Source organism: Genypterus blacodes, unplaced genomic scaffold, assembly GCF_046128005.1.
Source record: "Genypterus blacodes isolate CSIRO-AG114 ecotype Tasmania unplaced genomic scaffold, CSIRO-AGI_Gbla_v1 ptg000106l_1, whole genome shotgun sequence".
Taxonomy (NCBI): Eukaryota; Metazoa; Chordata; class Actinopteri; order Ophidiiformes; family Ophidiidae; genus Genypterus; species Genypterus blacodes.
Window position 1 is genome coordinate 1,084,001 of NW_027466910.1, and position 26,322 is coordinate 1,110,322.

General features: G+C 44.4%; 2 protein-coding genes across 7 annotated transcripts in view; both read right to left on the reverse strand.

Moving 5' to 3' along the window:
• tns1b (tensin 1b) overlaps positions 1–21,057 on the reverse strand; it is a 123,020-nt gene extending 101,963 nt beyond the window's left edge. For 2 of the 6 annotated variants that reach the window (XM_076160493.1, XM_076160492.1), the window contains exon 1: positions 20,711–21,056. In XM_076160493.1, coding sequence (XP_076016608.1) covers positions 20,711–20,800 — 90 coding nt within the window. In that variant the 5' untranslated portion in view covers positions 20,801–21,056. Of the gene's footprint in view, positions 1–10,281; positions 10,432–20,710 lie in introns of those variants that run through there. The other 4 variants (XM_076160499.1, XM_076160494.1, XM_076160495.1 and 1 more) reach the window with 3 other exon arrangements.
• Positions 21,058–21,841: 784 nt separating this feature from the next.
• Positions 21,842–26,304, reverse strand: cyp27a1.1 (cytochrome P450, family 27, subfamily A, polypeptide 1.1). Its single transcript, XM_076160560.1, has 9 exons — positions 25,855–26,304; positions 24,393–24,574; positions 23,908–24,107; positions 23,626–23,823; positions 23,382–23,545; positions 23,019–23,185; positions 22,801–22,882; positions 22,492–22,692; positions 21,842–22,402 (listed from the first exon to the last, which is right to left on the reverse strand). The coding sequence occupies exons 1-9, from the start codon at positions 26,077–26,079 to the stop codon at positions 22,286–22,288; spliced, it is 1,536 nt and encodes a 511-aa protein (XP_076016675.1). The 5' UTR covers positions 26,080–26,304; the 3' UTR covers positions 21,842–22,285.
• Between the last annotated feature and the right edge of the window lie 18 nt (positions 26,305–26,322).

Below are 26,322 nucleotides of genomic sequence, written 5' to 3' on the forward strand. Positions count from 1 at the left end.
TCTTTCCCTCTGCTGGGGGAAGTTTCACAAAGCTTTTTTGGGGGGGAGGTGAGGAACCCCCCACCCTCTCCACGGGAGTAAAGGGGGAGGGGTTTAAAAAGAAGGGGTACTCCACTTATTATCCATCTTTTTTTTGCCCCTCCTCTCCCTCTCTCTCATCCCATCCCTCCCTCCCTCTTTACCCCTCTAAGTCTCAGCACTTTTAATTTCATTCATTCCCTGATCCCACCTCCTCCCCGTTCATCCCCTCATCCAACACAGCTTCACCTCCTCCTCCCCTCTCCCTTTCTCTCCCACTTCCACATCCCCTCCTTCTCCATCTCTCTCGCTCAGTTCCATGTGCATTTCTGTGCACATGTGCTTATTTTAATGTTTCGTTCTGATGCAATCCCTTTCACAGTTATGCTGAATGCACACTGGCATTGATAAACACTACTTTACCCTTATATTTGTATTCTGCATTCCAGGTCATGGAGTGTTATTACGTTTGATCTAGTTTGAATGATGATCTGGTAAATCACGGTTTTCACAGTTAAGTGTTTCCGTCTCTCTCTCTCTTCACAGGTTTCCCTCTCCCTCCCTCTTGGCTTCCTCTGCCCTCTCTCACACATTTGCTCTTCCTCAAAGCAGTGCTGGAAGCCACACGTCTGTTTCCCGTGGGGCCACAGTAGCGGCGCCCCCACCCCCCCCTACCCCAGAGAGCCCCCCCCTCCCCTTCCATCGTCACTCTCCACCACAGCGAAGGAGCACAGCGGGACCGGGGAAGCAAAAGCCGCTTCATTAAGTTCTCACTGCTCATCAATGACCACGTTAGCCCCAAGCATGACTCTTTAGCCACTTTAGTTTGTACTTCGCTGATTACACGCACACACACACACACACACACACACACACACACACACACACACACACACACACACACACACACACACACAAGAACCTCAAACCAGCATACATGAGGCAATATTCTGTAATATGGGACCAGTGTTCATTCATAAATCCATACACACATTGCTTCTCATCATATAGGTATACACACAAAGTCACCCACTACACACACACTACATAAACACACACAAGTTAGCAAAACATAAACAGACTCACTTTGAACAATCAAGCAATATGTAAGCAGACACACAGGGGCGTAAACATCCACCAAGAATCACAGATTTCTCCCTCTCATTCTCTCTGTCCAAGTCTCTCTCTCTCGCACACACACACACACACCTCTTCACATCTTTCTCACACATTATATAAATACACAAAACCACCCACACACAGAAACATACAAACACACTCAACAGTGGCAGAGGGGATTAATCCCCCGGTATTTCCTGCAGGCCACCCCTGCAGAGCTCAATTCACTCAGAGAGACAATGTTAGAAAACCATTCAGAGCCTGCACCCCCTAACACACACACACACACACACACACACACACACACACACACAGGGAAACAGACTACTTTAATGAGATGATGATGTTTATCTTTTACTCCAACAGGTGCCACTTAAGCTTCCCTACACATTCCTCTACATACTTTCTTAAAGCTCCACTATGTAACTTTATGACCTCAAAACATATTCATATTAAAATAAACTGATATATTATCTCATATTAAAACCAGGCTTAACACAAATTAAATGGATGCAACTACTATAACAACTCTGGGGGGCTTCAAAAGTTTCCCAGCGCTGCTTCAAATTACATAAAGCTTTGTTTGTAACAACTGTTACTGTTTATTCCTAGTTTAGTTAAGAATGCAAAGCCTCAGTCATAGAGCTCTTTGTTGACATCCTGATCTGCTGTCAGACATGCAAAGGTTTTTTATGCACCTGAGGTTTTATGACGGATCAATAAATAGATTGTTCAGTCCAATTCCTGTTCAGAACCCTAATCAATACATCTACAGAGCCAGAGGATCCTGCTGCAGCTGCATTCTGAACCAAAGTGTGTTTACCTTTAAATGTGAAGTTTCAGAGGAGCATGTAAACGATTTAAAGCCACGCTGGAACAGAGTGAGTCACTGAGCTGAACATTGACCAACAGATAAGTTGCATTATCACATCATTGAACACTAAACTGTTCTGTCCTACGTGCATAAAGTCACCGTGCAACTCAGCACAGTCACATGTGGTGTGGGAGTTGTTTTTGGATTTTATTCTCCATATATAACATCAGCACCGCTTACACAACCAAATAAGGAAGCATAACTATTAACACCATATTCCACATCCATTCTCTTAACACCATTAAGACACTGTTTGTACTTACCCTCTGTTATTAACACCAGAATATCCCACAGTCCTTACAGCGACCACATACAGCCACAGCACCCACTGGTGGTCACACACTCAAAATGTTTCCCCCCTCTTAAAACTCAAAACCAGAAACTTCTTCGGAGCTAAAAGTGGCCGCAGCAGCGATCCGACCACATAAAGGAAGAGCGTCTGCGTTGCTAATCTAGCTTGAGGGTATGAAGCATATTTCCATGGCCAATCAAATCCCTCGAGGGATTTGTTTTATTACGTTCTTAACCTTGACCAGCTCTGTTTCTTTTGTAAACCAGAGCCAAGACTGCACAGTGAGGCACTCAAGTAATAACGTTGATTAACCAGTGACATAAACAGGCAGGCGGGGTTTCAGAGATTGACACCCAGTTACTTTGGATGAGAAACATCCGAGAAGAAAAACGAGACAGGGACAGAGTTTATCAGGCAGGGATAAAGAAGGAGAAGAAGGAGATAGAATAGATAGAGAGAGATAAGGAGAGAGAGGGAACGCGTGAAGAGCCGCACGCCAGTGGGGTGTGTTCAGTCAGTTTGGCTGAGATCCTAGAACCAGCAGATGAGAGGGGGGGGGGGGGGAGTCGGCGTGTTGACAGACAGAGGAAGAACACACTCCATCAGGCTCCCCCCAACGCACAAACACACACCCTGTCCCACCCCCGTGACTCCCATCTGTTGAAAACAATACAGAGCCGGGCCCTCCCTTGTGCAGCCAGCTCACATGTGTGTGCACGTTTCCTCTGTTCTCTCTGCTACGCAACAGTGAGAGGAAGGAGCGTCGGCCTCACAGCAGACCACACTGACCATGGGAGCAACAATAAGGCCATATGTGTGAAGAGCAAACCTAATGAGGCCTTAAGGTGAAGCATGAAGAATGAACAGTATGGTGGTTTATGAGATCCATATTTTTTAGATCTGGGAAGTGCAGATCCCACAAAGCTCCATGGATCAGACCGTGTGGGTGGGACTGTGGCTTCTGTTGATCTCCTGGTGATGACCGCTGATGTCGTTTACCACCCAGCTCTCCTCCAAACAACCTCCTACTGCATCTTCTACATGATACATTGCTTTGTTTAACCAACGGGGTCAGGAGTTTAGATTACCAAACTGCAAGTGTTTGATAACCAAGACAAATATGAGTAAGGATCTGATGTTTGGCTCAAGAGCACTTCAGACACTTTCAGTCCCAATCAGCAAAAGGTTTTCAGAATCCCCCTAAATGAGATGGTCCTCAAAGAAGACGAGAGCCAAAGCGTCACTGCAGGCATTCATTCCATCTGAAAAAAGCATCATGGGACGGACAATGATCATCAAAGTGCCAATGGAGGGAGATGAGCAGCCCAAGATGAGGAAGGTACATGCTAAGGACTCTCAGTCTGTCTATGGACTGACAGCACAGCCAATCGCAACACCTTCTGCTTTAATTAAGGGCCGGTGTAGGCGTGTGTGTGTGTGTTTCCTAACACTTAGCAGCAGTGGCTGCATTTACAGGATAAATGCCTTTTTAAATCAGCACAGGCCTGTCCTCTGGCAAAGTGCCCAACCGGGTGTCTGCATGTGTGTGTGTGTGTGCTTATCTCTTCAGTCTGTCTCCTCCTCTGTCCTGTGGCTCATATCAGCCTCGTCATGACTCGGTGTTATGAGTGTTAATAGAAATTTGTTCCATTGTGTTTCACACCCACAGTGCTGCTGGCAAGTGCACATGGAAGCAATGTTGTAAATGATTTTAATCACAAAGCTCCACATATACTGGATATCTAGATACAAAGGCTTGATTGAATATTATGAGAAATTAAATAATGGGGCTCACAAAAAAATTCAATAGAACTGGACCAAATTTTGAAAATAAAATCGATCAAAAACAATCAAAAACCTGCAGTACAAAATTAGCCATAATCAGGTTTGGTGTCTACACAGTCAATAAAGGGAAAATCAAACTGTAATTCTTTAAAAAAAATGTTTTCCAGCACAGCGCAGAGTTTATATAAAGCGTCTGCTCACATCTCTGAACCAACATCATCCCACAATCACTGATGCCAAGTTCAACATGCAGGTGCACGAGTCTCAAGTCCAGCAACATGAGCGCATCATGAGCTAAACCCAATAACCTCAGTCATCAGTCAGGATTATGAAGCTTACAGTCTGTCGGCCCTGGGACTGTTGCCTCTTACCTTATCTGTCTCTCCTCTTGGTTTATGAAATGGGAAGATGCAGTAAAAGAAAAATTTCGCCCAACTGAAGACTGTAGTGAGACACCACCTTAGACCGCCCATCCTCTCCTAAAAAAAAGCCTCCTCACGTCCTATGATGTGTCGCTGCCACTGTCCCTCTCTCGCTCTCTCTCTCTCTCTGCGTCCCCTCCCTCTCCAACCTGTCCCTTCAAACCAACATCCAGGGGTATAAGGAGCCTAGTAGCGAGTCATGGATAGAATCCCAGAGACGTTTTGATTCCCTTGAGTTTTGATGAATACAGGTTCCGGTAAACTCCTAAAGCGTCTTCAGCATCCACGCCTGTCCCTTCTTTCTCCGGATGCTGCAGGTTCCTCCATTAAAAAGCAGGAGCAGGATTATTAGATGGGAGGACCGAAGTGGGCGGAGGTGAAGGAGGCAGAGCCGTCTGGTGAAGGAGGAAGCACTTACAGTGATGGGAAAAGAAGGAGGGGCTCTGCAATTTAATGTAAGAAATGGGGGGACGGCTGGTCTAGAATCCAGAAATATGTGTTGATATAGCAGCGGCATATTCAGCTATGGAGACGCATACAAAGAACCAATTAGCATGCGTTATTTTCCTTCAGAGAAATCTGTTTAAAATCGGAAAGACGGGAGTAAATAAAGTGTGTGTGCTCGCTGGGGCGTGCTGGTGCATTTGTTAGCGAGGGTCCCTAATGATAACGGGCAGTCTCAGACCAATCCTAAATTGAAGACAGAGCATTGAAGCATTGTAGCATAAGAGGTTGGATGTAGAAGACACGTTCAATGGCGGTTCTGGTTAAACTCAAGATGATGCCGACATTGCAAGAAAAGAATGAAGTGAAGGTTTACAGATGGTCGTTGTACAATGTCACACTGCTCTGAAGGCTTGCTGAAGTCTGCAATATAACCTCATTGTTTCATGAATCATCACATGGCTGCACAGGAAACTCCCTTCTTTGTTTCCTTTTGGGGGAATTAACAAAGCACGCCACAGACAGGCTCCCGTTTGGGTAGAAACAGTGCGAGACAAGTCTACAGCCATATATGGGTGTACTCTTTGCTCCTTATTGTTTTCTTTGAACCTGCTCTATCATCTCTCTATTACTTTAGTAGTTCCACATCCAAAAATACCACTATAGAGTTGGAAAACACAAATAAAGCTGTGATAACCTGTGCAATACCATTCTGTATACACAACCTGTACTGTTATTCCAAGATGAAGTACCAAATATGGATACAAACACATAACTACCACTATTAAGTAGCCAAGATGATGCAGAGTATGTCAGTCATGTGTGCAGTGAAGTTTTAGTATTCGTAGATCTACTCATAGATTAGTCAATAACCTGATAACGTTGATCATTGAGAGATGGAGCCATAACTGGGGGATTGTCGGACCTTGGTATGCAACGAACATTGTCATGTAGAAATTTAAAGAATAACACAATACAATCACATTTGTCTGATAGTACTATTGTTTTCTGACCTGCAGCCTATTTGCTCTGTACACATAAACAAATCCAAGCAAATAAAACTACTGTGTAAGAGCAAAGAGCCATGGGAGGACGATCCACTCATTGGTCAGAAATGTCAGAGGAGGGGGAGCGAGGAAACCATAACAGGAAGGAGTTACTGTGCCGGGGTACATGGAACAATGGCAGAATTGTCATATGTTCCAAATCTTGGTCATTACATGGGCAATGTACTAAACAAAACTGTGAGGAGAATGCAGAATCGGAATGCACTAGAAGACTGAACACGTGATTCTGAAGACGTGAAGTAAGCTTGATATGTTACAGTCTTTTTACAGCATCTACTTGATTTGGTGAAGGTAGTCAAAGGAATAGCTTACCACCAAAAGATTGTATTGTGCTTCAAAACTGCTTCAGATAATTCTAATTTGTGACCAAACCAAAACCAATTCCTCTAAAGGCTTTTGAGTCCATGCCCAAATAAAATTGCTATGTCCAGACCTGCACAAATGACTCATAGTAAGGGGCGGGGGGGACAAATCCAAGTCTGATTCTGTTGGGACTAGACTATGTAGCTGTTAAAACACGTTAAGAATAAGAATACTGTGATCCTTCATTGGCGCACAAGGGGGAAATTCACTTTTTGTTGCTTCTCGCCTGGAGAGGTCAGAGCTGGGGTCAGACACAGAACAGTTGGCGGGCATTCAGTGGCTTGCACAAAACCTCTCTCACCACTAGACCACTCTCCTGCCTCACTGTTAAACATTACACAATACTGGCACGGGGACAGAGACGTTCCAGAGAAGGGGAGAGGACAATATGCTGCGCACTTCCTGTCTCGCTCAATGCAAAACAAAGGGCTGGTTTCAAGTCTCAATCTGGCAACACCGAGTCCGTTGTCTGTTCTAGGAACCCAGACGAGAGGTTGAAGAGTTAAGGGCCATTGTTCCCTGGAGAACAAGAGCGGCTGTGCATGTTGGGGTCACAGCTGGTGCGTTTGTAATTTATGTAAAACTGCAGTAGTAACCAATCAATTTAATTTGATATCAGCCATCAGTCACATGTAATTCATCACAACAACTATATCACAGTGTTCTCTTGTCTATGCTCATTTCTCCTGTGTGAATCAATAATAATTAAAATAATTGAAATTTCAACAAAAAGGCGAAATGCATTATTAAAACATTCAATACTTCTGGTTCAGGAGAGCTGCCATGTACAGTGATAGTCAAAGCACCCGAAAGCCCACAGATACTGGAGCAAGAATTGATATTTGAATATATTTTTCCCAACTTGCCGATAACCCGAACAGCGTCATCAAACCTGCGTGTAAAGATGGCCTATGCCAGACACAAGCGCCACTGCAGCCCCCCGTGATTAAGCTGCACGCTTATCCCATGATTCAGCTGTCAATATCAGAGCGCCACGGATTAACTGAGCCTCAATGACATCACGCATTTGGTGTAGCCTTCCCATAATACAAATTGACATCAAGTGAGCAAATTCCAGTTGAGAGCCCGTCTACCGCAGCAGCTGTCACAAGACACAGAAGTAAAGCCAAATTCAACTTGTATCAATGTTAACAGAACAATAAGCTGAACAGTGGAGACCCTTGTGTTGTAATATCACGCTCCATGTCCCCGCCCTCCCCTCTCTTCCCAACAAAGTGACTGTGATTAATGCAGCAATTACCTTCTGCCCCTCCCACTATTGATCCGCAGCGCCCATTTTTTGGATTGAGAGCTTAGAGAGAGTGTAAGCACATGGCAGGCGTCCACAGGGAATTAAGTGAAAAGCTCATTTCATCTTTTAGCATTTAATAGACATGCCGCTTTATCTTAAGTCGGCAGATGGAAGAAGCCTCTGCGTTTTGGCAAACTTGGAACGTTTAAAGCCGGTTTGGTGACAAAACAGAGTGCACAGTGGCATGTGCTGAAGTAAGAAAAGCTCTAATCCCATCAGTTAACCCAAAATCGCTTTAGATGGAGGACCACAGAGCTCCCTGGGCCCTGGTTCAAAGATATGGTGACTGCATACAAGCCATACTGCAACTTTCATCTATTATAAAGCAGAAATGATAGAAAGCACTGGGAATATGATGACATCCATGACCGGAAATGATCAAACACATTCCCTGTACTACTGTAGAACCCCATCCACGTACAGACCTCTTCAAATGATCAAAATAAATCATGATCTGAAATTTTAAAATACTAATTGACTTCAAATAAATGTGGATTACTCTTGAAACGTAATCTCAAAATGTCTTTGGGGAAATCCCCGCAGCTTCAGTTATGGATTGGGTTTCTGTGGGCCTACACAAGTGTGTGTGTGTGTGTGTGTGTGTGTGTGTGTGTGTGTGTGTGTGTGTGTGTGTGTGTGTGTGTGTGTACTACAACAACAACATTCCCTGACAACTTCATCCTTTGTAGTTGGGAAGTAAATTACAAATTCCAAAAGACAGGGGTGAGCTATTTAATCTTTAATTAACATCTACAGAAGTACCCACAACACACACACACATGTACACACACACACACACACAGTGACCACTTCACCTGCAGATGAGCAATTATCAGCCGCCCTTAAACACCAGAGGCTTCAAAGCCGTCATCAGCTGCCTCATAAAACAACAGACAGACCAGAGATGAAGAGAATAAGCCGAGGTGATGAAAAGGTCCGGTTCACAAACGCCTCGTCTTTACTCAAAGGGCCATTAACTCTTGACTGCACACCTGTATGTGCACAATATGGCTTGAAAACGAACTAGGTCCGCTCAACAGTTCAGTCGCAGTGTTATGTGACATTGTTGCCATTTTCCCTGTCTGACATTTTAGCTACTTAGCATAACACAACAGTATATAAGCTAGTGCTAGCCAAACAGTGTGGCCTTAGAACAAGACACGTGACCCCTAATTGTAACTTTCTTCTGTATGTTGCCAATCACGGCAAGTTGGAGGTACAAAATAGAACTAGCACAACGCCGTGGCAGATAAGCTAACGCTACACTATAGAGAAGATAAAACATTCTGGATTTGGTCTTGAAACAGCATATTAGTGGCTGAGTAGCAATTGAGCTACACTTTGCCAAGGTATAGGGTGACAGATTGTGACAAGTGATGGCGTTCAGGTTTAATTCATTAATAAGACCAGTCCTTAGACATAATAGTCTCTTCTGTTGTCACTAAATTGGCAACCAGCTGAGACTGACCCAATGACAGACGGACACGGGGTCACCTCTGGTGGGACGTGGACAGCCCCCCTGTAAAGCAGTCATCAGTATGAAAGTTATTGCATTCCGAGCGGCCGTAAAGTAATTAGCTGAAAGGACCGACACTTTCACATTAGAGGACAGGACAAAAGACAGACGGAGAAACGGTGACCGGCGGGCAAATGGATACGGAACAGACGGAGTGTGTGCCTGCGGTCAACACACTGTGTAAAAACACACTCGTTCTCTCATCTTAAAGCACAAAGTGGCACTTCAAAAAGAGCGACTCGTCTCGACGTATAGGGTTTTTTCACACGTCAGGTGACACTGAAACAGTTGTACGGCAGTTTGGTAGCTCCATTCAAAACAACCCACATTCGTTGATGTCGAGATTGCATTGTTTACCAGTTACAGTATCGGTGTGTATCGGGCCTTATTGGTTAGCATGAGTAACAACATAATCTAGTTCCATTATCATTTTGTATCATAGATCCAACTTTTCCGATACTTCACTAAAGACACATTACATTTGTGAGCATCGGGTGTTTAGAAAACTCTGAACAAATGTTTGAGAACGCTCCAACATCCAAGACTTGGAGTGGATTGCTGAATCACAACATCATCATTAGCGTTTGTCATGAGGAGGATTTATAGTGTTTGTCTTACAGGTTTGATTTTCTAACAACAGCTGTGAAAACAATGAGTTCCTGCTTTTCAGTTGGGCTACGTCAGCGGAGAACAACCAAAATGCCGTCCAAGATCAGCCACCCCCCCTGCATCCCCCAGTGATGCCATATTTCAGATATTACATGTTTAGTTAATAAGCCTCTTGAGCAAGAATGACTTGACAGCAAAACATTCCACAGACACACCACCACCAAGTAGAGAATCCCCTACATTTATCCCCATTAGAGATTTTTCTAAACTGCCTGTACGACCCGAGACAATAGAAGCCGCTGGATTAAATGTCCCCCAAGGCTGCATTTTGTCTGCAGCTGTAACCATCACAGCTGCCACTCAAAATGCGGTTTGTGTTCTGCCAGAGCACTCTCACCTTGAGAATGGGACAATCCCTGACCACCCACACTTTAAAATGACTTGTAGCAACAGCACTCACCATCCAGAGGGACATCACAGAGCTGTTTTTGAAGGCAAACACCTGAAGCAATAATTCCTTTTTTCCCAGATCCAAACGCTAAGCTTGCTTCTCTGGGCTCAGTGAGATGAAGTTACTGTCCCTCAGTAAGTTGGACAGACTGACCAAAGAGAGCCTAGCAGTCTGGCCCTTATCCTGACGTGCTTCCTGAGTAGCATTGTTAGCAAGAAGAGAGGAAACGCACACGCAAGCGTGCACACGCATACACGATGGAAAGCCTGTGTCAGGAGATCATAACATGGAGAGAGAGAACACCAGGAGCTGTTGTTCTCTCTGTGATATTTTGTTTCTTGTATTTTCGCCAAGGTCGTGACTCCATGACATTTGGCTTTAAGTAGAACAAAGACGCCTCTTCCAGATGTTTCCAGGTTTGGACTCGCATAAAAAGCTGCAGCGCAGACGAATCCAGCATAAGGAAGGTTCTCAGATGCAAATTACAATTTACATCTTGACTTAAACGTTAAAGGCACCCTAGTGTTGTGTTATTGAAATTGCATCCCTTTAATAAGTAATTAAACCGTTTTTTGTCCCAAACATACTATTTTAACAGAGCTCTGTCCTCTCACTGTCTCCACTGCGGTTCAGGTGTGAGCTCAGGTGTGTTTGTGCGTCGGCCTTCACAGGCGTCCCTATAGACGTCCCTGTATAGATGTACACATGCACTATACGCATAACCATGTGAACAGGAAACACCTTCATGTGCTTTACACATATTTAATAACTGCAAAAAGTACAGTAAACATATAAAATAATCCCTCTAACGTTCATCAATCATATTAAAGGTTGATAATGTGCATCTGTGACTGCTTGTGTTTGTAGACGCAGGGATCCAAAGTGTGTATGTATTGTAAACATGGCGAGCCCGAGGCCGAAACCATATAGGGTTCAATCTCCCTAAATCCCTTCCAAAACCCCCTCAGCTGGATCAAAGTCTGTGTTGTGTGCTTAGGTTTTAACATGGAGGGGGTGACTTTCTGAGCGATTGTTATCACTGCTCGAAGTGCAAAGCCATGAGGGAGGCCTCCATGAATGTGGTGGCTGTGTGTGTGTGTAAGGTAAATATCAGAATTGGAGTTAGGACTCCTCACAGTGATGTGTGGTTTAAATTAGAAGTGAGTAGTGAGAAATGACCTCACTACTCATTTCTGTTTTCACCACATTGCAGCAAGTTCCTTCATAAACAAATCACATAAAGACTGCCCCCTGCTGGTACTTATTCTCTACTACAATCTCCATTTATTAACGTCACTTGAGCAACTTCATCAAAGACCAAACTAAATGACTTCTTAAAGGTGAAAATCCAGCTTGCCGCTCTCACTGCGGCTGTTAAGAAGCCACTTGTTTCGAGTCTTCTCCTGCAGCTCGAGCCTGCTGCCTCAGATGAGCCCTCTGGGACTCTTCTTCACACACGGGGCCTCTGTGTCACCCCTGCCCTCACAAAATCTCTTAAACAAACCCATTTAGACACACAGGGGAGAGTTCCATCATCTGCTGGAAGCTCTCCAAGAAACACGGAGAGGTAGTAACAGATGACCTCAGCCTGTGGAGGTGTTTAAGTCTATACATCCCACATGTGCATGCAGTGATGTCATATGTGGGAAGGTGCCTTTAAGTTAGTAAGGATGACATGTTTTATAAACAGGATCATTCTCTCGCTATGTGTTTAATGGAGGTCTTTTAGTTGAAGATATAAATAAACAGAAAAGCCTTGGGTGGAGAAGAACAACATGACTTAATATTCTGTAGCTGCAAGTTCAGGCCATGAATATAGGTTTTGTTTTTGGATCATCAGACATGTTAGTTCATGCTTGTAGAGTACTTCTGTATTCACAAAGACAGAGATATTAGAAAATGTTCAGTATGCAAAAAGGTTTCTGTGTGTTTGGAATAGATTTATAATAAAACGTCTTAGGTTTAATTTAGAGTTTTATGCTTAAATTGTAGATCAGATCAAAGATGAGGCTGCAGGAACCAAACACACATAAAACACAAGTGTGTGTTTGTGTGCGTGTGCGTGTGGTGGAGTGCACACCCGTCCGGCATGCCTCAGACAAGATCCACCCTCTGCAGCATATTTTCACAGCACCAACTGTAACCCATGGCAATAGTGAGCCTGCCCACTAGCTGGGCATTATGCAAATGTCAATCACGCCTGACTGGCCACAAGACTGTGTGTGTCCATCGGATGGCTTCACATTTCACACAAACTTTATTGGTGCCAGTGGGCTTTTGTCTGCTTTAATTGAATTAACTTCTCAGAAACAGACCTTGTTGCAGGAGAGAGATGGGACATTACACAGCCATCGCCTCGCCAGTGGAGCCTTTAATAGTGTTGACATTGGAATCACTTGGAAGAAAAGCACTTCTCCCTTACAAAATTTTTTAACCAACATTTTCTTTTTAAGGAGGTACATGACACGTTTGTTACAACGTACAAGCAACAATAGATTCAAGAATTAACGGTCACCTATGACAAAGTTGTACATGTTTTCTGTCATTTCTTTGAACACTGAACACTGAGACACATCCCGCTATTCGTTAATTAAGTGATATGACAACAATCTTCCCTTTAAATTCCCCGTACAATACATACACAACGTATCTATCAACTATCTCCATCTGGCACAGTATCAATGAATTCCTTGTCATAGTTATGGACAATGCACACATTCAGCTTCCTTAACGGTCTGAATTTTACAGAACTGTCAGAGCAAACACAGCTCTTGTTTATTGTTTGCCCACATGTATAAAACCCCAGTTAGAAAGAAGGAATGTATTCACTGTTTATCTTCTCTTTCATGTCTGCTTGTCCCCAGCCAAAACAGCTGAGACCCACCCAGACACCAGGTAAACAGGGTCACGTGCTTGTTCATGAGCAGATAGATAGAAACAGTCATGGAAATGCAGATATTTGGTCTCTGGAAAACACGTTTCCGCCAGCCCGTTGTAGTTGATGTGTGTGCAGTCACAGGTACTGTATGTGGAGTCTAGACTTGAGTTAAACAAGAACTGCTGGGTAGTGCTGAAAGTCTGGCAGGTATTATACACAGATGTGGATGGTATGTATTTGGAGATAAATCCTGGACGTCACTTGAGCTTACGTGGACATCAGATGGAGTTTCAGACAGCGTGACTCAAGACAGACAGACTAACTCTCAAGAACACCTCCAGACAATTTAGCATTTCCAATCGCTAACCTGGTTGTCTCTTGAAAGGAAACATGGGGACAAATAAGGACTCAGCAAGTTGCGAACCAACAACTGCTGTGATATTACTTTGTGAAAATGAAATGTGTTGGAACACCTGCCACTTGCTTATCACAAGCAGCTGAAAATGTAACGAGTCTGAGACGTGGCGCCAGGTAACAGCTAAGTTATGGTGGCTTTGTGCAGTAGAACCAATTGCCTCTTTAGTTTGACAAAGTGGCATCGGTTTGGCTGCTCAGTCTTTTCAAAGAGTAGAGTGAGAATATCAAATGTCCTCATATCTTCACTGTATAGTTTGGAAAATTGCAGCAAGTAACCAAAGACATTAACAACAGCTGATAAAATGTGACATTTGCAGAAGGCTTGGTTACACTAAACATGGCTGATAATATAATCTACAAGACAATCATACAGAAAGGACAAGAGACCTGAGGAATGTGCTGGAAAAGCGAAAGTGCTGCAGAGGGAAATGTTTTCCAGAGATGTGATAAGTCCCAGCACAGCAAAGGGAGGAGCGACTTGGTGATAATGCAGCGATTTAACAGCTTTGCTTTGTTTCATCTCACACTGTTTAAAGGCCCTTTATCTGACAGCAAACTGTTAGTAGATCCATTAATAGTTTCTCTGACAAATGCAGCTTCACATCTTAGTCAAGATTAAGTGCAGAGCTCTTTATCTTAATGTATTAAATTACTTTCAACAAAACAAAGTACTAGTTAAAGAATGATTCAGATAAATAAGATAGTATATTATATACTACTTGAGTTCCTGTATCCTGTCATTGGTTTGGACTTTACTCTGACAGCAGGCAATGGGACTTTAATAGTTACAACCACTTGTGTTAGTAGTAGAAACCAAAGTAGTCGTCCCATTCTGACAAGTAATGTTGCCTGAATACCAAATGAGACATTTTACCATAAACTACTAAACCTAATCCAAAGCACGACTCCACAGACAGCTGACACATCACAATGGCTATTTACAGAGTCAAAGCCACGAAGAATCATGGAGGCAGATTTGTTCACATGAAGGCACAGAGGTGGCAGATTAACTTCTTAGAACAGGGCCGGATCTAGAGGGAGCCATCGGGGGGCAGCTGCCATCCCTGCTTCCACCTCCAAACCCCATGCCCAGAGCCTCTTGTAATTCAAATTGTAATTTAAATTGAATCACTGTAACGCAGACCCATGAGGAAACAATTAAAACAAACTACCTAAGCAGATCATTCTGTGCATCACATTTAAAGTGGGAAAGAAATGGTCCAAACAAAATGTGCATCCTTAAATGACTGAATGTCCTCAGAGTAGTTCTGCAAATAAACTCCCTGCATACACGTAGTAAATGTGTGACATGCCACAGATGCATGTGCCGGATTTCAGGCGTGTGCAACACATGTTGAGCGTCGTGTCCAACAGTGTGATATGATGAGGGATTCCTCAGGGCGCCGCACGGCTCTCTCATTAACAGGGATCAGCAAGGGAACGTGGCACATGTGCTGTTTTTTATGACGGGGTATTGAATTTCTTCTCTCTTACTACGACCAATAATCCTCCTAACAATGGCATGAGGCACTTTCACCTCTGCAATCAAATGCTTAATGCTTCCGTGTTGTCTTTTGGGGCCCTGGAGACTCAGAAGGTTATGGGTTTGGTTGCTCCTTAAACAATATCAAAGAGGTACAAATGTAGAATGATGCTAAAACAATCTACCTATCTGCCTAGATATCATGTAGACACATTGATTCCACTGAGCAGATCGCTACAATCAACAGACGCATTTAACTTCCCTGCGACAATGACTGCAGCAGTGAGTTTGCACATTTATAAAAGGAAAGCACTTTCTGGTTGAATTCCATGACACTCATTACGTTTCCCTCACAGTCCACTGAGATGCCACATTCCACTGCAAATACCTATGAAATTCCTCCACAATGGAATGCCTAAGTGAGCAAACCTATCCTTTTAAAAACCAGTGAGGGCAAACGAGCAACAATGATCTGCCTCAGCTTGTTACAAGCATTGGTGCAAAATAGAGAGAGAAAAAAACTCTGGGGTCTTTCTTCCTGTGTGTATTCAGAGTAAATGCAGCATGTCAGAGGGGGGATTTATTACCTCCCAAAAGAAAAACATTCTCCCGATGATGAAAACATGATTGGGCGACCTGGGTAGCCCTGCCTAACTTCTGCTCCACTGTCACAGTAATTACCCTTGGAGCCCTGTGGCATCCGACCTTGGCGAAAAAGACCCCAGGAGAAGAGAACTGCCACCAATATCAACAAAAGGCACATTTGGATGCCAAAGGGATGCGACCTGGGAGAGCTGAGCTCCCTGTCCATCACTGGGATGTGTTGTGAATGATTACAGAGGCCCCCAGAGTGAGACTTTGTGGGATTTCAACATTGCCAAGAGCAAATGCCACATCGTCTTGCCAAGTATTAGAGAGAAGACAAGTTAATCCCCCCACAGCAGAGAAATATCAACAAAACTGCAGCATAAAGGCTACATTCAGGGGTACATAAAGCCATAGGAACTGGATGCTATAGGGCTAAACAGAGTGCATTATGTGCCACAAGGTCTGATGCAGAGGTGGAAGTTAGGCCTCTGCTTTACATTCCAAGAAAAGGGGCACAGAACCGTGACACTGGGGGAAAATACAGTTGCCCTGCTCCTTAATCTATCATTCCCACTGTCATTCTATCCACTGTGCATTGCCAAGTGGATTAAAGATACTTTAAGAAGCTCAATGAACGCCTTTTGTATCCCATTATCTTCTTGTTCCACAGTCTTTGTGGGCGACGATACGCATCACTGAATCAGTAATGTCCTGAAAGAGTGTTTGGAAAAGAAATATCCGCTCATCCGATCCACACATCTTTTTGACTGCAGGGCCTGAAGTGAAGATGTTTGGCTTCAAAATAGATTTAAAAAAAGTTTCAATGATCCAACGATTCTGTTAGCTGCCAGCTGAAGTTGAAGACAAACACGTTACATGCCTGCGTTGTGTGGAAACCTCTATGGGTTAGAGGTGTCACTCTGGAGTTTCCTTCTTATGGAATTATGTGAAGCTCATGTCAACAAACGACTGCCACAACAGGTGGTGTTTCACTCTAAATGCTCCCCTGAATCATTTACAAAGACCTAAGAGATGATTTTCCAATGAGGAAATAATGGTCGTGTGCTATGACAAGGAAGATTCTTGTACAAGGGTTTCATTCTACATGGATGAATGAGATAAACTGAGACAGACACCAGATTCCACCTGGGGTAAATGTTGGTGGTTTCAAAGGTCCATCAGTAGGGGGCGCTACAGAGGCATGTTTTCACTGAGCGCTCCGCTGATGGATCCCTCCCATGGTGTAAAAAGAATTTCAGCACATTCATCAAAAATGTAAAGTTGCATGCTTTAGCTTTATAACGTGATCTATGTCCAGATAAGCAAAGACACATGTGAACACAAGAACACAGCCTCATAACTTACATGTGTCTTTAAAAGAAGAACTGGGGTCACAACTATGATGACACGTAAGTCATATGGGACACGTTTACAACCTCAAGATAGATTAGTTGGAGGTGAGTAGATGATGTAAACGTCCCTGCGATGGTTTCTAGCACCAACGCAGACACACGTCAAACTCATTGGATTGGAGTGTGTTTGACCTGTTGTGTTTTATTCTCAAGACAAATTCAAATGCTTCAACCAGAATCGGGCGTGGGGAACACTGAAATAAAATGCGGAAATGTTTGCAAGAGGTTAAATTCCTGTGTGCACGGGCAGTAAAAGGTAGAATTACCGGGGTTAACTTGGCTGAGGCATCTCGTCCCGCTCTGGGGTCAAGCACACACTGGGCACTTTTCCATGGGGGAACACACAGAGAGGGTCTTGTTCCCTGGCCCATGTGCAGGTCAGCGCCAGCAGGTAGGAGTGAAATGATAGGCCTCCCCAGAGACGCAGCACAGAGGACACACTGTTTCCCCGCCGCTAAAGCACACGCTGGAATGCAATATGGGGCGGCAGGTAACTTTCAGTTCACTGCATACCTTTATTGAAAATCTTCAAATCCCAGGAAAGCCCCCTCCGTCCCTTCCTCCTCGTCTGCCGTCTGACACTTTGGTGGGAATTTAGAAGGAGAGGAGATGGAGATCTGGACTTGACAGGCATCAAAATTAAATGAGGATTAAATTCTCAGGGAGGGACGGCGAACCAGAGTACGAATGTGGAGAATGTGATCTTCTCGTTACCTGAAACGCAGCCAAGGCTGGCAAACGGATGCCAGTCCTCGGACAGAACTGTCCTAGTGCTCCATTCCTTTGTGCTCTAACATCTACGTCATCAAGAGCACCAACAATGGAAGTAACCTGTATGATGTGTATAATAAAGTGGAGTTAAGTAGCTGATGGTGGAATTCGTCTAGTTATAGTTTATTGTAGGGACCTAGAGGCAGACGCTGATGAAGGAAATTAAAGAAACCATTAAGATTCTCTTTCTTCCAGCAAATTCCAGGGGAGAACTCAACATGGTACAAACATTTACTTTAGTAGAGCAAAGGGGAGTTAATCTGAATCCTGTGATCTCTGTGTTATTAGGACTATTACCTGAATATCAAACAGATCATCTCTACCTAATGGCGTTCTAGCAGACGTCTACAGCTCTCTCTTCTTCTGTCCGCCTATGTATTGCAAACATATCCAACCTACAGACCCAAAACATGCCCCAGCGCATTCTTCTTGAATCCTATTGAAGACCCCCTCATGTGGATCAAAGTCTCGCCTTGTGTGCTTTGGTTTAACATGAGGGTTTTACTTTCTGGCTGATTGTTATCGCTCTTCAAAGTTCTAAGCCGTGGGCCTCCCTGAACACTGCTGACAGGAGCGGCTCAAACGTCGTCTTCATCTCAGACAGAGACCGCAAGCGTCACAGGTACACAAGGAGTAATTACCACAGGAAGCACTCAGCGCCTCGCCTGGGACCAAGACACCAAACACCATCGATGGAAGAGAAGGGAAAAGGCAGGTTTGAAGGTAAACAAGTCAAGGGAAGCTGAAGGGTGAACACAAAAGGTAGAAATGTTTCAATCCAGTGAAATAGATGCAAATGAGGACTTGTAGCAGTTCAGAAACATGGATCATCTTCATCCTCATCAGCTCATCAAGTCTTTTGAAAGACCACAGATGAAGTGTTGTTCAAAAGTTCAAAACTCAGACTGGTGATAGAGATTTTGTCAAGTTCTGAGTACAAATGTTGGTTTATAACTCAGACATCCCTGCTGTTTGTTTATGCTCAACATGATTGACACTTGGCTGCTTCACTCCAGTGACTATTTTCAACACTTAAGCACCACTTCATTACTTCAACCGCAGCTCTGTTGGCACAGTCGGAGCGTTCATTTCCCATCGCTGCGTCTGTGCCCACAGCCTCACACACCTCAGTGCCAGCGGTGCGCCACCAACAGGAAGGCTCAAAACATATGGAACATATGGCCAGAGTTGTACTGGAGTACTTCTCCAAGCCAAAATACACTGTGTTAGTGTATTTAATGTACATGTGTGTGCTGTGGGGGGTAATAACAACCCTTTCATTTCAATTATGTATATTATGTAGGATATTGTGTTGCAGAAGTAAACGCAGTGCTGTCATGTCGTCGGGCTCAGATCAGATTGGACTGTAAATGCACATTAAGGCGTACAGAAACACAAAACAAGACAGGAGTTACCGAGCAGTTCCCAGGAAGAGTCTGAATAGTGTGTGGACAAAATAAACACCTCATGGAAAAGGACTGGAACTTTGAAGTTACTTAATAATCCCAGCAAACATGAGGTCATAATGAGCTGAATACCAACTTAGCCCTACTGTGCACCGTATCTGTCATATCCCTGTTTGGTTCCACTGATAACTCGCAGCAAAGTGAGATAAGCAGGTTAGTAAGTAGAAAGAGTAAGATGGGACAAAGCAACAGTGTCAGGGTTTAACTGCTTCATTCTTTAGAGCTCAAAACATCTCAGCAGAGGAAAAACAAGCCTTAGATCCACAAATATCAAGTTCAGATCATTGGGATTAGACACTCAACACCTGCTGGAGGCTCAGGACTGATGTTCCAGATCAGACTGAAGACGTCAAATCATATTTTGTGTTGATCCAACAAGTGTGAAGTTAACTGCATGGATTCACATCAACTTTGGCATAAGTGTTGGTTTCTACATCAGCTCAGTTCCCACCAAACATTGTGAGGCTGTGAGGACCTGGGAAAGTGAGATTTGGAATGGGACGAGAGGGACTCGGTGCAGTTCACAGGTCAGCGAGCACATTCCACCGTTCCACAGGGCAGAAATCAGGAGCCTCAGGCTACAAAGCACAACTTCATTTAACAACTGCACACGCCGACCAACGTCAATAATTCACATTCCGTGTCTGCAGACGGGATGGCGGAGGGTTTCCCATGTGCTTTATGATCTGGAGCCCCAGTGTGACTTTGGCAGTTATGGTGACTGGTTGATGGACAAAGCAGCTATTCGAAAACAACTGAGGAGGCCTGACCTCATTAACCCTCTGGAGATCAAAGGGAAATAACTAAATCCATCTTTTGCAAGACAGGAGGACACTCTCTGATTCTGAAAACTGAAATTTTTCTACAATTTTGTTGCTTGATTTGGATTTTGACTTTTATTCTGAAATTGTCTGGAATCAAGAATTTTTCCTTATAAATCATTTAATTCAGGACCGCTTCTTCCCTGGATCATTTCTAGGATTGTTGTGTGATTACTTAATAAATACAAGTAAATAATAAGAGTAAATTAATCAAGGAAATTCGAGAAACGTGATGACGTGAGACGATGAAGTCATTTACACTCCAGGTGGTTTTACACGCACGTGAGAAGATAGAGACACGATGACTGCTGCACTTGTGTGTCTGTGTGTAGGTGCCTGGGTACACACACCTTCCACCTTATGTTCTGAGGTTTGTCAAGTGGAAGCAAAGGTCGAGATTCGTGTCCTGGAAGACGTCACCATAGGAGGAAACTATAATCAGCCATGAGAGCTGCATGTGAATCAGTGCCAACGCGCCTGAACAACATCCCAAACACACACACACACGCGAACACGTCTGCACCTCGGAGTCCTCAGTCAGGTCGTGTTTTGACGCCCACTCGGGTCTGCACGCACTTCTCTGCCAGCGGCTTCGTTCTTACCTTGTGCTCTTTTTTCTTCTCCTCATGTTGGTACGCGGGCATTGGCAGAAAGTCTTCTTCACAGCAGATGAAGCTCACGGTGCAGCCCATCCGAGCGGAACCACGCCGGGGACAGACCCATCCACAAACACGCGGAGCCGCAGTCCCGCTTCTTCTTCTTCTTCTTCTACGGATCCTGTAGGTGACGCTCTGCTTCAAACACACGCCTCAGGTGAGATGCGCCATCACGGCTTAGAGTCGCGCGTAAAGGGAAAGTGTGTTTTTTTTTGCACGATTGGTGAGTTTGGAATCCTCCCGCAGTTATTTCCCAAGCAACAGTGCGCCCACTGCCACGGTGAATGAAGAAGTGAGTGACCTCCCACTGGCAACAGGTAGAGTCTGTCGCTCTCTCTCCCTCTCTCTCCCTCCCTCCCTAACACTATCACTGTCTCTCCCTCTCTATCTCCCTACCTACCTCTGTCTCTGTGTCTCTCTCTGTTTCTCTCTTTCACACACACACACACACACACACACACACACACGTGCAGCAGTAGGAATATGTTTTTGTCAATTTCATCTTTGAGCTCGATCTTCAAAAGGAAACGTCTCAATCAATCACTGATAATTACGGTGCCTTCGAGTGCTCCTCGTAAATTCCTGGTTCGGAAACAGTAATTACCACATGTCACGCATTCACGTGCACCCCGTCGGAAATAAACAAAAAAACGAAAATCAGAACAGAAAAACAAAATGAAGAATGAGAGCACGTTCGATTAGAGCTTATTTACTTTTGCAAGCTGCACAATACAACATAAAGATGGGCGCGGGGGGGGGGGGTCTCTGTGCTATTTGTCACCCGGATCGAGCATGATTGAATGTTCATTTGGACCTACACACACTGTAAAAACATCTTTCTTACAGTCTACAGGGATCGGAACTGAAGTCTCAGCTGCTTCACTAAAGAGTTGGATCAGTCATCATGTGCAGATCTACCAAAGAGATTCTGAGTTGCACACTGATGAAATTCAAAGCACTTTGCTCTTTGAAAGTGCGACAATGCTGCCCCCTGCTGGGCAAGTTATGAAAAAGCAATTCTGCTGTGTTTTCTTCCAGGACTTTTTTTTTTCTTTGGCTTGTACTTGAAAATGAATCACTTCCATGCGGTGTCAACAAAAGTTTCAGTTTTAATGAAGTTGGTACAAGACAAATGTGAACGATAAAAGATTCTCACAGCAGCCAGAACAAGAATAGAAAAAGTAATCAATCTTAGTGCACGTGAGGCAGCTGTTGAGACAAGCTAAAAGAATACACACCATCATAAGCATGTAACCCATTACAGACACACAGCTGTAGTTTAGTGGTTAAAGGAATGACCTAAGATACATTTATTTATTTTATTACATCATTGTTTTATGTACAGGGTTTTAGATAGACGTCTATAGTGGTTATGAGCATATGTACAGGCTTTCATACATACATACATACATTACATTCCATCTGTAGTGGTGTCCAAAGCTCATAAAAAGATTAAAAATAGCTTTATCATTCATATATCTACAGGATAGGCATCATTTCAGAGCGGCTCCAGGCGCAGTGTCACATCCTGTCCACTAGGTGCAGGTTCAACTGTCGGTCTGGAACCAGAACTGTTCGGTTGATGCATTTCACTTCTCCCATTGAGACGTCTGGCTTGATTTCAAACTTCCTGATTATCTGGAGGGAAAAGAGAAGAGTGGTTAGTAGAGGCGCTGCGTCTTCCGTGTGTTCAGTAAAGTTTTAAACATTAAAGATTTGTGTCTCACTCCAAACAGAGCCATGTACATCTCCAGCTCGGCAATGCGACGACCGACGCAGCCTCTGACCCCAAACCCAAAGGGGATGGAGCCGAAGGCGTTTGGCCTCTCCCGGCCGTCACGGAGCCATCGCTCCGGCTTAAACGCAAACGACTCCGGGAATGTGTCCTCATCGTGACTGATGGCATAGTGACAAAACGTGAAGATGGTCTGGAAAGACAACAAACAAGAATCTCTGTGATCAAAACACTGAAGGATGTTTGATTTTCTACATAATATTAGTTTATAATCCATCTACACATAAAGAGGCAGACTCGCCTTCTTTGGAAAGTTATATCCTCCAATCACGACCTCTCTTTCTGTGATGATCCTTGCGTTGATGGGCACCACAGGATACATCCTGCAAATCAGATCAACACTGAACTGGAATGTCAGTGTAACATTGTAGTTTGCTTTAGACGTTAGAACAGGAGATCAAGTAACAAACCAATAACATCCTCCTGTATGTGTTTGACCCCGGCGGGACTGGACCTCACCTCAGAACTTCCTTGACGACGGCCTTTAGATACGGCATGCGAGTGACATCCTCAGCAGACGGGAGCCTGTCTGCTGGCCCCGCCCTGCTCACCTCTCTGTACAGTTTGTCCTGCTCCTCTGGGTTCTTGGACAGCAGGTACAGAGCCCAGGTCAGGGTGTTAGATGTCTGCATAACAAAGAAACGTCAGTGAGTAGACAGAAGTAGAAAAACCTTTGTGGAAGTAATAATGCCTGCAATGTGGGTGTCAGACAGGATTGGATTCAACTCTTCTTTACCTCCACCAATATTACGTTGGTTTGTTTGTCCGACCTTTGGGCTGAACTATGTTATATAATAGGGAGCAGCAGGTTATCAGATTTACCGTGTCCACTCCAGCCAATAGGAGCTCAGCAATGCTGCCGTACACTTCCTTAGCACTCATTTGAGTGTTTGACAGGAGGTAGGTCAGGTATTCACCCTCCACTTCCTGATTCTTCTCCAGACGCTGCTCAATGTCCTCCATCTTCTTATCGATCAGCTTTGAAGCTAGAAATCATTGGAATATTTGACTTTTTGATTAGAACATTCACCTTGAGTATGTAATGAAGTAAGTAAGTCATACTCACCAAACTTGAAGATGCCGTCCCAGCCAGCGGTGTAGCGCCCCCAGTAGGGCAGGAGTTTGCGGCTCCACTTGGGCGTCAGAACCACGGGCATGCCGTTGGCGAACATCAGGGCTATAGAGTCGATGAAGTCTTGCGTACCTGAAGGGATTTGCTTCTCCAGGCAGCCGATCCTCGTCTCAAACAGGATGGAGGCGATACCTGAGCGGGTGAGACGGCTTTAACCTGTGACATCACCGCAAACTACCCGACAATCCCAGAGCAGCCCTCAGTCTTTGTACACACCCTCTAAGGAGAAGCGATACATCTCGTTGGCCAGGTTGGTCACCATATCTCCAGTCGGGCTGCTCTGCCGCAGAAAGCACAACCTCTGCATCAGGTCTGTGACCACCTCACTGATGACGCCCCCGTACTTGGCTGAGTCTCTGGGGTGCAGCATGCGCTTGTTGAGCATGGCCCTCAGGTTGTACCACCTCTCCCCCTCCCTAGGAACAAACGGTGAGATGACAAGGGACCAAACAGCAGTCAATCAATCAAGTCTTTATCATAACGCCAGATATTATGGATACATTCAATTGTTGACTTTACTGAGACTTTTCTTTCCACTTTAAGTCAAAGTTTAGGGCCGTTCATTGGAGTCCGGCTGGTTGGTTTTACTGCTAGAGGCCTGGGACAATAAAGTGGTGGAGGTTAAAGTTTAGTTGTCACCAAATCATCCCACATACACACACACACGACAGGACTTTGCCCTGGGAAGAACGGTGTCTTACTCAGTAAAGGGGCCATAACCAAGACCGTTCATGTCCCGATACTCCGTCCACAGGGACATGTCTCCGCGGCTGGGGAACTTCTCGTCCAGCCTCAGGACTTCCTCCAGCAGCTGTGGGGTGTTCAAGGACACGGACTTCATCCCTCCTCTGTATATGGGCCCATAGAGCTTCTTCTCATAGAGCTGACAGGAGAGAGAGGATTTGAGTGAAAGCAACCGGGTTTGACTTTCTGTCAACCTAGCCAATTGAAAATGAGGTAATGTTTTCTTCCTCTTCTGTGCCCCAGGACGAAACAACATCCTGATCCCCCCCCCCTGCTGCCAAATACTGAGCCAAGTGTGAGGCTGAAAATAGCCTCAAACGGTCCCAAGCTCTGAACGCTGAACACAAATATGAACCCACAACACAAACTGTTGCTGCTTGTTCCACAGAGATCTCAGTCACACCATGGTGCTGTGACAGATGGACATATTGTTTAGTACAACAAGTCTCAGGCGACACAAAGCAGGTCTATCTTAGCGTAATCAATCTACTGCTTAAGAGTCAGCTGAGACTAGTTTCAAGTTGCCATGGGAGCAGAGGTAATTCGACCAGCGTGACATTCCCTTGTCCATAATGCATAAATACCAAAGGCAAAGGACAAAGTACATGCTTTTAGAAATACTTCTTTGTTTGTAGGGGTGTCTGACCTGACAAAAATTCTTAAAAAATACAGCTGGCAAAGTTTGCAACTGGTTTTTTTTCAATAGCTTTCATTATAAACATGTCCTTGCAATATTAATTGAAGTCACCCAGTTGTGTGTATGCATGTATCCTTGCATGTACATATAATCCTTAATTGTGTATGATAATGTCCCCTCAGGTTGTGTTGTTGTCTGTATTGTGTTTGAGTGCAGGTTATCGCTAATATCATATTACTTTGGGTAGACTTCACATAAAAGAGACCAGAGTGGACAAAACCAGAAGAACCAGCTGAAAACTGAGAGTGGCTTCTGTTCTCCACTAAATCAGTTTAAACACAGACTCACTCTAAATCCACACAGAATAAAAGAATTTAGATTAGATTTGCACATAATTCACTTTCCTCGAAGTCCTTCCTCTGATTTGATAGCGAGTTCTTAAAAGCAGACACTGTGTAAGTGAAGTCTAACGTTAAGTCCATTTTAAAGTAGTTGTTGTTGTCTTTCTTCCGTCCGGTTATTGCATAAACATCTCTCAGATAAGACCCGGATGTGCCGCCCACCGTAGTAACTGGATGAAGAGCGTAACAAAGGAGGAAAACAAACTTAGTAACGAGCTCATGTTACATAATTACATTTTGAGAGTATTTCTACTATGTAACGAACAAATACATGAACTTCGTTACTGTCCACCACTGTTTTGGTGAGAGGGAGTATTTGTGAAAGTTGTTATAATAGTAATAAATCCTGTCTAAAGCGCATATTGTGTAGTGTTTCTGTACCTGTAGCTCATGCAGGCGGCTGGCGTAGCCCTGGAACACCATCCTCCCGAACAACTCCCACAGGCGGACCTGAGGGAGCTCCTGCATGGTCCGCAGTCTGCCCGGGGTCGTGGGGGGGGACACGGCAGCGGAGGAGCTCCAGCGGCCCCGGGACGCAGCGGCGGCGGCGGGCGGCCGCAGAAGCCGGGAGGCGTCGGTCTGTGCTGCTCTCCGCCACACAGCCATGACAAGGAGAGGAACAGAACCAACTAGGCTCCTCTGCAGAACTAACTTGGGTTCCTCTGTGAGTCCAAAGGACACCTAGTGTTCAAGAGGAGGGGCGAGGACTTCCACAGAGTTTAACCCTTCAGGCCGCTCAGGCGGTTTACAGGCGCATTCCACCGCGTCCTGTTAAACTATTAAACCAATTAAACGAAACTAATGCTTTGATTTTTATTTTTATTTAGCAAAAACATATATAGACAATTT

Coding starts and splice junctions, on each gene's coding strand:
- cyp27a1.1 (XM_076160560.1), bottom strand. CDS start 26,079: ATGGCTGTGTGGCGGAGAGCAGCACAGACCGACGCCTCCCGGCTTCTG. Junction 24,575..25,854: donor GCCGCCTGCATGAGCTACAG/GTACAGAAACAC, acceptor CTCTCCTGTCAG/CTCTATGAGAAGAAGCTCTA. Junction 22,883..23,018: donor GTCGTCAAGGAAGTTCTGAG/GTGAGGTCCAGT, acceptor TCTGATTTGCAG/GATGTATCCTGTGGTGCCCA.